Genomic DNA, 16402 nt, shown 5'->3' with positions numbered 1-16402 from the left:
CAATTTAGCCAGCGATAAATATTCTAAAACTTTTGCAGACACGGTTTTGTTCTTGAATTAAAAGCATACAGTTGAAGTCAGGATTATTAGCCCTCCTGAATTATTAGCTCCCTGTTTATTTTTCCCTTATGTCTGTTTAATGGAGAGGATATTTTTTTTAACATTTGTAAACATAATAGTTTTAATAACTCTAATAACTAAATTATTTTATATTTGCCATGATGACAGTAAATAATATTTTACCTGATATTTTTAAGACATTTCCTTACAGCTTAATGTGAAATTTAAAGGCCTAACTAGGTTAATTAGGCAAGATAGGGTAACTAGTCAAGTTATTGTATGAGGATGGTTTGGTCTGTAGACTATCTAAGAATATATACTGTAGCTTAAGAGGCTAATAGTTTAGTTTTTAAAATGGTGTTTAAAATTTTTTTTAACTGCTTTTATTCTAGTCTAAATAATACAAATAAGACTTTCTCCAACAAAAAATCCTATCAGACATACTGTGAACATTTTCTTTGCTCTGTTAAACATCAATTGGGAAATATTTAAAAAAGAAAAAAAAATCAAAGGTGGGCTAATAATTCTTACTTCAACTGTATATTATAAATATTACAAAAATTATTTGAAAGCTCCTTTGAAGTCACAGGTGCTAAAGCACCAAAACTCTGCACAGTTTAGCTTCAACCCTAATTAAACATGCCTGGTCAAACTAATTGAGTCCTTCAGGCTTGTCTGAAACCTACAGGTAAGTGTGTTGAAGCAGGGTTGCAACTAAACTTGGCTGCTGCCCTCCTGGAACTGAGTTTGACACCTCTGCTTTAAGTGAAGAAAAAATACTCCAAACCAGTCACATGTTGGATATCATAAAAGTTTGAGTACTTCCTTAAAAATCAGACAGGATTCCACAAGGCAGCTCAGTAGGTTTTAAAACAGAGTTATAATTATCTTTGCATGTGAGTTTCATATTTTGAGGTGGGCGTTCAAGGTTATGAATGCGGACATAACAGAATTTATTTTTTCTGCACTTGCGTGTCTTTGTGTCAGTCTTGCATGTGTGTGTGTTTTGCCCTCTTTGTCTGTGTCCCTGTATATCTGCAGCTTTGCGGGGTTACGGGGCTTTGCATGTCATAACTGCCGTGCAGGGGATTTGGCAGCTGCCCTTGTACTGTGGCTCTTAAAGCCAGGGGATTACTCACAAACCGGGCACAAGGGTTTGACAGGGTCCGTGCATGTTCCCCTGTTCCCCTGTCATTAAAGCCGGCCTGGAGCCTCTCAGTCTGAGGCTGTGGGACAGAGTGCCAGGTTGAAGGGTCCTTGATGGAAATACTGGCCCCATCGCAGCCTGTGTTTGCCCTCTTTAACAGGAGCAAATAGCAGCTGTGGTTGCTGAACGCCACTTTTGGTGCTGCTGCTTTCCTGCACAGGGCTGTAATTTAGTGTTATTGTGTCTGTGTGTGTGTGTTTCAGGACTCTCTTCATGCACTGATGGCCACTTTAAGTGCCTCCAATCCTTTCTTTGTGCGCTGCATTAAACCTAACATGGAGAAGGTAGGATTGACACACGTTTTTTTTGTACTATATCACATTCCTGTCCTGTTTACTTTCCTTATTGAGTCCTACAAATGATAAAAGCATTCTTACGAAACATAACTTTCAAAAAATAAAAAATAAATAAAAAATCACTCAGGAATTAAATCAATGGTTCATCCATAAATGAAAATGAACTCATTATGAATAAATACACTCAAGTGGTTTTAAACCTTTATGAGTTTCTAAAGAAGATATTTTGAAAAAAGCTGAAAATCTGTAACCATTGATAACCTTAGTAGGATAAAAAGAGAGAGTTAATGGTTACAAGTAGTTAGTCTTCATCAGAATGTCCACTTTTGTGCTCAACTAAGGAAAGAAAGTCAAATAGGTTTGGAACAATAAAAGGTAAGTAAATGATGAAAGAATTTTCAGTTTTAGGTGAACTATCCCTCGAAGTTCTGTCATTGTTTTTTTTCGCTCTTTCCAAGCGTACACTTTCTGGCCACTTTATTAGGTACACCTGTCCACCTGCTTGTTAATGCAAATTTCTAGTCAACGCATTTAGGCATGTAGACATGATCAAGACAATCTGCTGCAGTTCAAACCGAGAATGGGAAAGAAAGGTGATTTAAGTGACTTTGAACTTGGCATGGTTGTTAGTGCCAAACTGACTGGTCTGATTATTTCAGAAACTGATGATCTGCTGGGATTTTCATGCACAACAATGTCTAGGGTTTACAGAGGATGGTCTGAAAAAGAGAAAATATCCAGTAAGCGGCAGTACTGTGGGTGCCTTGTTGATGCCAGAGGTCTAAAGAGAATGGCCAGCCAAACCACGTCATGTCATAAATCTCAGACTAGTTTCTTGAACATGACAATGAGTTCACTGTACTCAAATGGCCTCTACAGTGACCAGAACTTAACCCAATAAAGCACCTTTTGGGATGTGTTGGAACAGGAGATTTGCATCATGGATATGCAGCTGACAAATTTGCAGCAATTGTGTGATGCTATCATGTCAATATGGACCAAAATCTCTGAGGAATATTTCCAGTACCTTGTTGAATATCAGTGCTATCTAAAGGTTAAACTCAATACTAGTAAAGTGTACCTAATAAAGTGGCCTGTCAGACACAAAATATATTTTATTGTATATAATAACATGACCAAAAAGCCTCCTAGAGTAGGCCATACAATGTGGAATGCTTTCCCAGAAACGTTTTTTTGCTTATAATGGTTGAAAGTCTCATCACGTCCTTTTAGCAATCATGAATTAATGTAGTTTTGATATAGTTCAATATTTTCTATGGAAGACTTGGGACCACAAAATGCTTCTTCAATTATTTAGTTGACTCTGAATTATGAATAAATGCCTGAATAGTGCTTCATGCATTAGTATTGATAATTGACATTATGAACATGTTAACGTGACCAAACAGTTTTATTTTATTTTATTTTATTTCATTTCATTTCATTTCATTTCATTTCATTTCATTTCATTTCATTTCATTTCATTTCATTTCATTTCATTTTATTTTATTTTATTTTATTTTATTTTATTTTATTTTATTTTATTATTCAGCAATAACCTTTTCATTTCACTGATCTGTGGTTCTGAATGATATTGTAGTAGTGCTCATATTCAAGCAGTTTAAGATGCTCAATATTTGACGTTAATAATATCAAACAGCACTGGTCCTTGTTTGCCTTGTAACCAAATATTGATGCACCAAATTTGCTAATGCAAATGAGAATCGGTAACTTTGAGTGAAAGAATGTAAGTGATGGACATCCACTGGTCACTGTATGCTTTCAGTGCATAAAAAAAATAGCAATGTGTAAAATAAAATGTTCTTTTTTGGGTTAAATGTGGAATTTTTATTTATTTATTATTCCATTTTCAATTTTAACAAATGTTTTAAAACTAAATAAATGTTCCTAAAGCAACATGGCATGAGATATTGAAATAGGTTTTCAGCCAATGCCTTTTTAATGCAAATGTATGTCTTGAGTCAGCTTCCCTAAACTCTCAAATGACTAAGATTTGAATCTACAATGTTGATGTCTGGGGGGGAAAAAGGTAAACATTTATATTCTGTTTCTGGTTACAAATTACATTACAAAAATTGTTTGTTTGTTTAATTAGCATGTCAATTTAAATAAAGCAGAAAACCTATGGTTTAACCTCAACCAATATTGAAAGTATTGATGGAGAAACAAAAAATACAATATTTGTGTTTGAAATTGGGAAGAAATGTTATTAAATCTTTAAAGAAAGAGACAAATATTAAAAGTTAACCCAAACTTTTATCTAATGAATACATCATGGCTTTTGAAGATAAAAGTAAAGATTTTTACTCATCATCAAACCAAAACAAAGCAAATCAAATGTAAGGTTTTACATCATGTCCACTTATACAGTATATACAGAATATAACTTTGATTCATTAAACCTGTACATCTGCTTAAACTGTGCATAAAATAATAATAATTTATGGATCAATTAATGAACTTAACCTCATCAAAAGTATCCAAATTAATAGCAGTGTAGTGGCCTTTTATTTCGTTAAAGTATCTGGGAACAGTCTCTCATCCTCCTCATACATATACAAGTACCATGAGTCTGCGCCGTTCAGCTCTCTTCACATAGAGTCTCATTGTGCAGCTTGACCCTTCTTCTTAACGCCAGCACATTCCTTTACCCCAAACCAGCCTGCGCTGGAGTCAGAGGTCACGACTGCCTGCTTCAGCGCCACTGACCTGCGGCAGAGCAATGAACACACGACAGCCAGAACACCGCTCTGTGCCTCTGCGGCTCGTACTACTGGGATTGTCATGATTGCATTGATTTATCTAGTAATCTTTTGTCTGTGGATCAGGTTTGGGTTGTTGTATTGTGAAAACTGCCCTCAGGGAGGGGAATCACAGCTATGGCCATTTCTGGCGCTCCGCCTGGATCCCTCCATCATTAAACACCTTTTCTTTTGTCGATTATACAACATAGCAGTCATCTCTTATCAGTGGTGAAAAGAGTACTGAAAAATCATACTCAAGTAAAAGTACAATTACTTGCCTAAAAATGTAGTGCAAGTAGAGTAAAAGTATATGTTGTGAATATTACTCAAACTATGAGTAAAAAGTAGACCTTTCAGAAGTACTCAAGAGCAGTGAGTAGTGAGTATTATGCAGTTAAAAACTGATGCATTTACATGTAATTTGTGGATGTGTGTAAACGTAACATTCTGTAGTGCATCTTGTTATTGCCCCGCAGACACACATTGCCCTAAGACATTAATGTAAGGGTAAATTTAGGTTGTGATGTCAGGTGACCAAAATTGAATGTCTAGCCAGCGTCTAATGACAATGTTATTTTGATGTCCAATAATGACGACAAATGATATTGATATTTGATCGATTTTAGGTTGTTAGAAATTAACCACAATCCAACATCGACCCAACATCTAAAACCAACATCATACTGAAATTGTCAAATACAGACATTTATTCATCAGGTGTGGCAACCAAAATCCAACATTTGATAAATGTCAAAAGTGGTAACGTCCACACAACGTCAAGCTGTTACATCATTAGATGTTGATATTTGGTTGGTTTTAGGTAATACAATTTTCATTTCCAAACAAAATGCAACTTCTCCATGACGTTGGGGCACAATGTCAATCTGGCTTCATGTTGATGTCTTGTGCCTGCTGGGTGTTTAAGCCATTTCGGTCATCATACAGTAAACATCCATCATCGTCTCATCAGTGACATTCTTCTAAACAGTCTCTGGGTCAATACGTGTAAAGATTTTGGACATCTTCTTGGACACTTGTAATGCTTCCAAACAGTTTGCTGCATTTATAAAGCGCCCATGTCTTGAGGTAGTTTATAATGATGTGAAATACCTTTTAGGTGTGATATGTCTCACATGACAGATTTTTAAAATCTACATAGAGCGAAAAGAAAAAAAGTAATGACTGCAGGTTGAAGGAAAGTCGTAAAAGTACAGATACTGAACTGAAAATGTATTCAAGGATAAGTAAAAGTACACATTTATAAAACTACTTAGTAAATTACAATTCCTGAGAAAAAAAATACTCAATTACAGTAATTTGAGTAGATGTAATTTGTTACTTTTCACCACTGTCTCTTACTCATGTCAGCCTTCTTTAAGGCGAGACACTGTCAGTAAGTTTTGAGATTTTGGGCCTTTTGGTGTGTTTTATTGTCAGTCCTATATAAAGAAAACATCCAAAATACACTTAAAATGGTAGTTAACACAAAAATAAAAGGTTGTTGTCATTTACTCACCCTTCCCTGACCAAAATCTGTTTAAGTTTGTTCTGTTGAACACAAAAGAAGATTATATGAAAAACGTTGGAAATCTATAAACATTGACTTCCATAGTATTTTGTTTTTCCTACTACGGAAGTCAATGGTTACAGGTTTCCAACATTCTTCAAAATATCTTATTTTGTGTTAAAAAAAAAAAAACTCCCAAAAGTTTGGAACCGCTTGAGGAAAAGTAAATAGTACTGTAGTAATAGTAATTCATAGAAATATACATTTCTGTCAGTAGATTTCATTTTGAACACTGACTCTCGAGAGGTCGGATAAAATAGGGTGCTAAACCAAGAGAGAAAAAACTAAAATAAAGGAAACTACGTTTTTGTACCTTGAGTGTACTAAGCTACTGGGCTATGCTTTGATACAGCTTCCATTTCCACAGTAGAAAAATAATCATAATCTACCAAAATTTCAAATAATTTCCTCAGAAATCGAATGTAGGTGTTGATATATCACAGTTTTAACATAGAATATTATAATAATATCAATATAAAGTTAAGAGTTGACAAACATAAATAACATGCCAGTTTTGGTGTGTTACAGTGTAAACCTCAGCTTCAACTATAATGTTATTCATGTTTGTTAACTCTTTACTAACATGATGTATTAATAACAAAGCATTAGTTAAAGCAATTAGAAACCTTATTGTAAAGTTAACTATTCAGACATTATATATAATGTGTTGCTAACATTCGTTCATTATTTGTTCATGTTAACCAATGCATTACCTAACTAATGCATTGAATAACACATTGCTATACATTTAGTTTATATAACAAATGTAGTATTGCTTAATAAATGTTTCGGTCATTGTTAGGTCATATTATGTAGTCCATTATGTAATCCATACATTGTTCACTATTACGTCATGTTAACTAATGTAATTAATAGAACATTGATATATGTTTACTTAACATTAACAAATGTGTTGTTCACTGTTAATTCATGTTAACTAATAAATTAGCTAATGTTAATCCATTACACCCTTATTGTAAAGTGTTACCATTTAATTGAAGGTGGTGGTTGTTTTAAATACACTCTATTATTCTATTATTAATCCCTCATAACATTTACCATTACAAATATACATTTTTAAAATCCCAATTATAATTTGTGCACCTGTTGAATTTTGTTTCCTGCACGATTATTTGCTCTTCAGCTGAACTTAAGCACACCACACTTGGCAGTTTTATTCATAGCAATATTCTGAGGAATTTACTGAGGATGAAGATAATACATAGTAATAAACATAATTATAAATAAAATTGCCTCACAGCAAGAAGGTCGCTGGTTCAAACCCCAGCTAGGTCAGTTGGTGTTTCTGTGTGGAGTTGGCATGTTCTCCCCGTGTTCGTGTTGGTTTTCTCCGTGTGCTCCGGTTTCCCCCACAAGTCCAAAGACATGCGCTATAGGTGAATTGGGTAAGCTAAATTGTCCATAGTGTGTAAATGAGGGTGTACAAGTGTTTCCCAGTGATCGGTTGGAGCTTTAAGGGCATCCGCTGTGTAAAACATGTGCTGGATTAGTTGGTAGTTCATTCAGCTGTGGCGACCCCAGATTAACAAAGGGACTAAGCCGAAAAGAAAATGAATAAATAATAAATAAAAATAATAATCATAAATAACTTAATTCTATTTTTTTTTCTTTCTGGGCAATCATTTCAGAATTATGATGATAATAAAGATTCCTAAAATCCCCCAGTAAAAACCTTTGACTCTAAAATGTTTTTTTTATTTTTTTGTCAGTTTTTTTTTTTTAGCTAGAAATGTATGCAAATTAGTGCATATTTATTATGATCATACCTTGCAGATTTAGATAACAATTTTTTAAAGGAGCAATATAAAAATTATTAGCAATTCCTACACTGTAAAATCCAAAAAGTTTATGTAACTCTAACCTTGAGGAAATCGATTGCAACAATTTAAGTTCAAAACCTGATCCTAATAAGTACTGTGAACTTAATCCATTTGACTAAACGAAGCCATTTGAGCACTGTAAAACCCAATAAATGAAGAGAACTCAAAACGTTTGAGGAAACCGATTGCAACAAGCCATTTGAGTTTAAAAAACTAATCTATTTGAGTACTGTGAACTTACTCCATTTACGTTGAAGTAATGAGGAATTTAATTAACTCATTACCTTCAACACTGAGTTCAAAACTCTTCAAATGAGTAGAATTAACTTTCAGTCAATTTTGAGTTGACTACACTCATTTCATTTGATTAAGTTGACTGTTGGGTTTTACAGTTTAATGTAATCAATAGTGATTGAAGTAACTAGCGTTTTTGTTTTTACCCAATTCGTTCTGTAATGTCTCACCTAATACTCGAAGAAAACAGAAATACACCTCAGTCTCTCATTACATTGGCATGATTGGATGATTTCAGCTCAGATTCTGCTGAGTGAAGTGAAGGACATGGCAAAAGACAATAGTGGAACAAGCCGCACCAGATGTCCACCAACAATGAGTCCTGCTTTTTAACACAGTGATCAAACGGCCTGATGGGACAGGAGTGTGTGAGAGCAGCTGAACACCAGGCACTGACGCAACGCCTCACACAATAGACATAATCAATCCCAGTGGAAACATCCCATGACCCCTTTTTCTGACCACAGATATATTTTGTTCTTTATGGCATGGATAAAAGCAAGAATTATTTTAGGCTGGTTGGTTTGAAATTAAATTAGGCTTTTTATTTGTCCCTAGGTGGTCTCATTGGATCAATAAATGCAAAATATCTGTTTTTATTGCTGACATTGCCAAGTCTTCCTCTTTTGTACCTCTTCTTCCCTCTGTTTTGCACAGCAAATTTTTTTATTCAGCATTTTAGCCTCAAACATTCAATGTTCCTTTCAAAAATAAATTTAAATTACTAAAATTAAGAAAAGCTCCTAAGATTCACCTAAAATTTATAATTTAAGTCAACATAAAAAGGTCATTCTAGAAGTTAACTACTAAATAATTGTAAAATTTGTGGCATGCGTGTGCTCGCTACAATACATACAAAGGCAATATTATTAGCCCTTTTGTGAATGTTGAAGGCAAATAAAACGCATCCTAATGTTAACAAGATTCAGCAATGACGTGTGTGTGTGTGTGTGCGCGCTGTAAAAAAAAGTCCATGTCATCGCTCTTTGACAATCCTCCGGCTGTGTGTAAGCAATCAGTCAGGATCAGGAACAGGTGTGAGTGTGTGAGGTGCATGATTGGAACTTGTGGTCCATAACGGTGGACTTGTAGTCCGTTAGCGATCTACAATGACTTGATTGTTGATAATCATAACACAGAAAATATTTGAAGAATATTTACAATTTCACTGCTGGGTGAATAATTTTGCCTTCTATATATGGTATTGAGGATATCATTTTCTGTTTTTTTAATTGGAAAGAAATGTCTGCAATTTTAACAGCAATGTTCATGTTCAGAAAAAGTTGTCTGCCAGTACATTATACTTTGTTTTTACAGATTATTATATATACTTTTTTTTTATTATTATAGTGTTGTGTTTCTTGGAAAATCAGTTGAGTTCTGGAAAGATCAGTTATTTTACTTTATTTGCACAATAAAGTTATATCTAACAATAACTAATAATCCTTTAGACAGACAGAGCAGTTTGGTGTTGATAATGTTTTGTTTAAGCTTTTGTTGACCCCATCAGTTTGTATTCATTCCACTCATTTGTAAATCATGTATAATAGCAGAATTAATTTAACTAAACTAAATGGCAATAACAGTGTACTGAGGAATATTTATTAAGCACAAATATTACAATTATCTAAAAAAAAAAACATATAACCAAGTAAAGAGCTAAGTTAAAGATAAAAGTTACAAAGATACAGTCAATTCATAAATGTATTATGTTGCAGTTTTAATGCAAATGAAAGGTAAATAATTATGTTCTTGTTTGCTGATTGTGATGTTTTTCTTACAAAAGCACGTTCAATAATAAATTCCATTCCATTTATTTTAGATGTTTTTCACATAAAAAAGAAAACTGTTTGGTTTGGGAACCAGAAATCACTCTGAAATCTTGGAACCTTTTTTTTAAGAGCAAGAGAGTTCTGAACTCTGTTTCACTTTTGTGCTTGAGCACTATTATACTTCTGTTGAAGACTTTGCTTAAAAAAAAACTGGACATAGCCAGTTGATATCTACTCTGATGGACATCTTTTCTATCATCTTCCAGAATGCGAATAAATTTGACTCAGATGTGGTTCTGAACCAGCTCCGCTACTCTGGAATGCTGGAAACAGTGAAGATCCGAAGAGCTGGCTTTCCAGTACGCAGAACCTTCCAAGATTTCCTCAGCAGGTGAGACATGTGTCCAAAAAACCATTAAAAAAACCAGACAGTCTATCAAAATACAGTTTGACACACACAATCATTTCCAGATGCCCATATCTCTTCTATTTTTAAAAAGTTTGTCCCGTAAATGCCCCTGAACTCTTAATGAACAATACCAGGGGTTTTTACTTCTACTCTGAATCAGCGAACACTTAATCATTACATTGTTCTCTTACAGTAAAATATGTGAGGTGGAGAGTGTATGTGAGTGTTTTCAAGCTGTACCCACTTCCTGTGCAGATACACTATGATCCTGAGGGACAGAAACCACACGGCGGACGAGAGGAAGAAATGTGCGGATCTGCTGACGAAGTACGACGTCACGAAGAAAGAGTGGCAGCTGGGGAAGACTAAGGTGTGGTTGCATGACCAGCACATGTTCACACACTGTTTTAAGTAGAAACAAATAGTCTGTGCTGCAGGAATGAAAGACTTGACATGAAAGCTCTTTCTCTCTCAGACTGAACTGTTTAAACTTTATGTGGTGTGTGGGTTGATCCCTGACATTTATGCTTTACAGTGCTGAGAGGGCCATGTTTGATTAAAACAATCTGAAATGGAGAATTCACGGAGATGCACATTCTTAGGGTTTTTAACACTTTTAAATACTTCTTATTTTATTTTTTTCACTTTATTTTGATGGTCCATTTGTTGAATTTAAGTTACATTGCATCTACATGCCAACTAATACTTATTAGATTATAAGTAGACTGTTAGGTTGGGGTTAGTGTTGGGTTTAGGGTTAGGGTTAGTATAAGTTGACATGTACTACTAAAGTTTCTTATAGTCAGTAAAATGTCAGATGAAGGAGCATATCAACAGATATTAAGCAGACCATCAAGTGTTATCATTTTTTGTAGCTGTTTGGCATTTATCATGACATTTACAGGTACAAGAACAAGTTGTCCATCCAAGTACATTCCATCCATCCATATGATATCTGCGACTATTAAAAAGTCTTAAAATATCTTAAATTTCAAAAACAAAACTTTAGGAAGTCATAAAAAGTCTCAAATTCACTGAAATATCGACTTGTACGTTTTACAGTTTTTCTCTGTGGCTTTGGTGCATTTCTCACTACACAATTTACATTTGCACAACAGTTAATGCATTTCTCAAATATGAGATATGCACCAAAGCCACTAAGGAAAACTAACAATATGTTTTCTCACAATAACATTTGTCCGCTCTTCGTGTATTTATAGACTGTGGCAAGGATACTGACCTGGAAACAAAGTTGTATATTTAATTTATTATACTTTTTTAAAGTTCTCAAAGAAAATGTACATTGAAAAAAGGATGGTTTGCTTGTTTTGACATTATTTGAGGATCAAATATTTATTCAAGCAATTAGAATTGTTTTTACTGGGGCAAGTAAAAGTCTTTTTGGATTAGCCCTGTACAAGTCTGGAATTCCATTCATGTTGGTCATGTAGGACACCTTTTTTGTTATTTTCTGCAAAAGTTCTATTTTTGATTTTATATTGGGAAGAAACATCAGTAGTTTAAAGAACAAAACCAAAAAATATGTTTTATTCAAACATTTAATTATATAATATAACTAGGGCTGTCAAAATTTGCACGTTAATGCACGTGATTAATTAAAAATATTTAACGCGTGGAAAAAAAAAATAACGCAGTTGCAGTTTTTTTTTTATTTCCTGTTGTGGCCGACTTGTGTTCAGGGACAGCACATGCATAAAGGCGACCTAGGTTGCCGCCTTGGGCAGCAGAATAGAAAGCGAACCTCCCGGTCCTAACCTTCATCCGCGAACCGGTCACTTTCGGATTGAGGGCGGCAAGATTGGCATTTGCCTAGAGCGCCAGTTCAGCTTGCTCTGGCTCTGCATGTGTTTTACATGCAAAGAAATTTGGATAAGACCAAGGACGCGCTTTAAGAAATAAAGTTTCAGTATAAAACAATTAATGTTGCATCTTCTGGCTATCCTGCGTTTCCTCCAGAGTTTCCTCTAATTTCGGGTGTTTCGTTTTTAATCTTTAGACTGCAGTTCAGCAGTTCACTCTCATTTAGCATATTTTTATTCAGGATGTTTTAATGGGATTTGTTACCTCATGGTGAACGAAAAGAAAAACCTCCTCATTTCGGGACTCACTTAATCCTTTAATGTAATTAAAAATCCCTGCTTACATGATGACACTTAATCAGAATTATCTTAATCATACCCCAACATGCAACTATTGTAAAGCGTCTGCTTCACATTGCTGTGTCAAAATCCTTGCTTGTAAAATACAGCCATACTTTAGAACGCTTATATTCAGCAAATTTGACGAACTAATCATGTGTTGATGAATCTGAAGGGATCCCTCGCTCACCGCGTCCGCTGTACTGCACGCATTTTCTGTGTGTGTATGTGTGTGTGTTTGTAGTCCACCTAGAATCCAACATGGAAATCATTTTTGTTTGTTATTGGCATTGATTGTTTTGAAATTCAGATGGCACCTAAATGCCTGTGTTTTTCTTTCTGTAATAAATACAGCGTTTTGTGATTAATCATGATTAATTACAAAAAAAAGTGTGATTAATTACATAATTTTTTTTAATCATTTGACAGCCCTAAATATAATAAATTATGAATTTTAAGTAGCCTGTTATATTAATATCTTCAAAATGTTCGCAAGCACAATACTGTCACCGCAAGGTACTTTACGTAGCAAGCACACATATAATACCATCATGAGAGTGTAAAAAGACTCATGGTGCCATTTTCGTGGTAATGTTTTGCAACACTTGCAGGGGATTTCTGCGTATCATTCTTGTGGTGTTTTTTTCAGTCTCTCCTCTCTTCATTCTTTCCTCTGTCTTCCTTTTACATTCTCTGCTCTCCCCCCTCCAAAAAAACCCCTCTCTACGTCTTGGTAAGGAGTTTTGTGGTCCCTCGCATTACTGAAATGACTCATCCCGATCTGAAACAAGAGCGCAGCACTTTAAGGCAACAGAAGCGCAGCGGCTATGAAAAGAACACTTTCTGTTCTCCGTTCAACAGCGTCTATTCATTCTTATCTTGTAATCAGTCAATTATTCACTCTCCTTGGTCAGTCGCTGCCACACATTAAGCACGGCGCTTCAGTCAGCCTGTTTCTACAGTAAACGGAGCCCTGAGGTTTTTTCTGAGTAACAGGAAGGCACTGTAAATAAAAGGCATTCTTGCGTCCTTTGATTCAGACCACTTTTCTTAAAATTAATTGAATCCAGTGTGCTCTGTGTTATTTCCGTTTGGCGTCTTGTGGTTTCTGGCTTTTCCTGAGAGCATACAGTTGAGCTATCTCTTTATCAGGATTTGCATTGTTAGCTCGACCGTTTCTTACTGTGGTGTTGCTGTGCCTAGATGTGCTTATAGGTTTGGTTTGTTGGAGAGGAGGAATTGATCGTAAATCAAATAAGTGGAGATGGAGACAGCGATGACCTGTCAGTGCTCCTTGTTTGTGGTCATGGGATTCAGAGTAGGGTCATTATGAAGGAAAGCACATTGAAACTGAACAATTGGATGAGTTTAGAACAAGGTTAGGCTAATTAAGATTGTAATCACAGAATAAACCTAGACACAAGATCAGGATCGCTGCGTAAAAGTAGAGCACATGATTGGGTTATTTTTTAAATATAGGTTTACTTTAGTTTTAGCTTTAAAGGCACACTACACTTTTTTTGGAAATAGATTCATTTTCTTGAAGAAGAGCTCCAACACTGCTCCAATGGTGGTGAAGAATGTCTCGCATGTTTCCATGTTGGCATTCTCCCTATGCACGCAAGTGGTCACACTGGTTATACTGACAGAGGCTAGCCAATTTTCTGGCATTGCATAATATTATTATGCTTTCTGCATCCAGAGTACAGTTGTAAAGTTAATTACGTTGGAATAAGAGGATAGTTCTTAGCCATATTGGCCTATAAAATAACTAACTTTCCATCTCTCTGTTACTACAGAAGTTTCATGCTTTGAATAGGAAAATTTTTAAAACATTTTTGTCATTTTATAGTGAAATGCTAATGGTCTAATCTGATTCAATGATTTATGCTAAGCTAAGCTAAAAGTGCTCCTGCCAAACCTGGACATCAGCCTTTTTAGATTCAACAATGGTAAAACTCAACTGCTCAACTCTAGGCAATTTGTAAAATGAGTCTATTTCCAAAAAAAAGTGGAATGTTTCTTTAAGTTAAACTAAACATAACTAAAATAAACTTCATTTTCGTTCAGCTAAGTCCCTTTATTCATCAAGGGTCACCACAGCGGAATGAACCGCCAACTTATCCAGCATATGTTTTGCACAGCGGATGCCCTTCCAGCTGCAACCCAACACTAGGAAAAACCTTTACACTTTCACAATTACACAAAAAAATTTAAGCTAACATTTATTTTAAATAAAATAACACAAATGATTTGTGTTTTAAGACTTTATTTAAGTTAAGTTATTTAAGTTACAGTAAAAGTAAATTATTACAATTTAAATTAGATTAATAAAAATTGATAAACAGATTGATGTTAATATAACTCAAAGGGATAGATTGTCTACATGTGTGCAATTCATTCATTCGTTTTCATGTCAGCTTAGTCCCTTTATTAATCTGGGGTCGCCACAGCAGAATGAACCGCCAACTTATCCATGTTTTTATGCAGCGGATGCCCTTTCAGCTGCAACCCATCTCTGGGAAACATCCACACACTCATTTATACACACACTCATACACTACGAACAATTTAGCCTAGCCCATTCACCTGTACCACATGTTTTTGGACTGTGGGGGAAACCAGAGCACCCGGAGGAAACCCACGCAAACGCAGGGAGAACATGCAAACTCTACACAGAAACGCCAACTAAGCCGAGCTGAGGTTCGAACCAGCGACCCAGTGACCTTCTTGCTGTGAGGAGACAGCACTATCTACTGCGCCACTGTGTCACTGCAATTAAGTTATAATTAGGCTAATTAATATTGTTAGAAAAAAAATAAACCTAGACATAGGATTATGCTAGCTGCGTAAAGTGGAGCACATGATGGAGTAGATTTATTTTAGTATACGTTAGTAAATGTTGTTGTAACTGTAGGACAGTGGACAACAAATTTGAGGATCCACATGCAGTTTATTATTAGATTCTTCAGGCTGGCAATGGTTAAACACAGGAGCAAACAGGTAATCCAAAAGGCGAAGGCGGATAACAGACAAATGGTCAGTACAGGCGGAAAATGTACTGATGTAATGTAATGTAATCTGCATAATCAATGCAGATTAAACAAGGCAAGAATCAAACAAAGAAAGACTAGACAGAATTGTTCTTTGTGATGTTACAGGGTAAACTAACAAGATTCAGCAACATATGTGACAAAGTGAGCAGTCTGTATACTCTGAGTAATCAGTTTTTGAGCAGCTTCCAGCTGTGTGTGTGTTGTCAAAGGTGAACCGGAACAGGTGTGAGTAAAGTGCATAACAGGATTTGTAGTCCGAGTGAAAGTGAATGTTTACCGACAATCTACAAGCCTGGATCACTTGTGATTGTGCAGGTTGTACTTTTTTATTGTATATTTATTTTTAATTGTATTATTTTACTTTAAAAACTAGTAGGTTGGTTTTGGTTTTCTCATTTTTTGGATTTTTAAAAATTGCTTTTTATAGCTTTAATTTAAAATTAGTTTAAATAAATGTAACTAAATTAAACGTTTAGTATACATTTATCTTATGATAAGCAACACAAATAATAGTACTTTTAGGACTTTCAATTTAGTTAACAATTAAACTTCATCAAGTACTGCAGAGTTTAAATTGATTTAATCGAAATAAAAAAGAATGATTTAATATAAATTTAAAGGAAAGAACATCCTCAAATAAACATTTGCAGTAGTGCATGCTTGGAGACAGGGATGACCTGTCAGTGCTCCTTGTTTGTGGTCATGAGACTCAGAGGGAAATCATTATGAAGGAAATCCCATTTAAACTAAACAATTGGATGAGTTTAGAACAAGGTTAGGCTAATAAAGTTCATTTTTGCAAAATAAACCCGGACACAAGATCAAGATTTCTGCGTAAAGTGGAGCACATGATTGTGCATCATTGTGCTTACATGGCGTGGACAGATATAAAGTACATGTCATTGTTACTATAGTAAATTAAACTAAAAGATTGATTAAGAAGAACTTTCATTTAATTGTATGAACCTAAATCATT

The 16402-nt window shown here is 35.0% G+C and overlaps 1 protein-coding gene across 4 annotated transcripts in view; it reads left to right on the top strand.

Moving 5' to 3' along the window:
- myo10l3 (myosin X, like 3) overlaps window positions 1-16402 on the top strand; it is a 151009-nt gene that overhangs the window by 90041 nt on the left and 44566 nt on the right. For 3 of the 4 annotated variants that reach the window (XM_009304521.4, XM_009304520.4, XM_068223556.1), the window contains exons 18-20: window positions 1471-1551; window positions 10069-10193; window positions 10467-10581. In XM_009304521.4, coding sequence (XP_009302796.1) covers window positions 1471-1551; window positions 10069-10193; window positions 10467-10581 — 321 coding nt within the window. The remainder of the gene's footprint in view (window positions 1-1470; window positions 1552-10068; window positions 10194-10466; window positions 10582-16402) is intronic. The other variant, XM_017357764.3, reaches the window with a different exon arrangement.

The sequence above is a fragment of the Danio rerio genome, chromosome 9, assembly GCF_049306965.1.
Source record: "Danio rerio strain Tuebingen ecotype United States chromosome 9, GRCz12tu, whole genome shotgun sequence".
Lineage (NCBI taxonomy): Eukaryota > Metazoa > Chordata > Actinopteri > Cypriniformes > Danionidae > Danio > Danio rerio.
The sequence above is the reverse complement of the archived record's forward strand: the minus strand, read 5'-3'. Positions and strand labels throughout refer to the sequence as shown.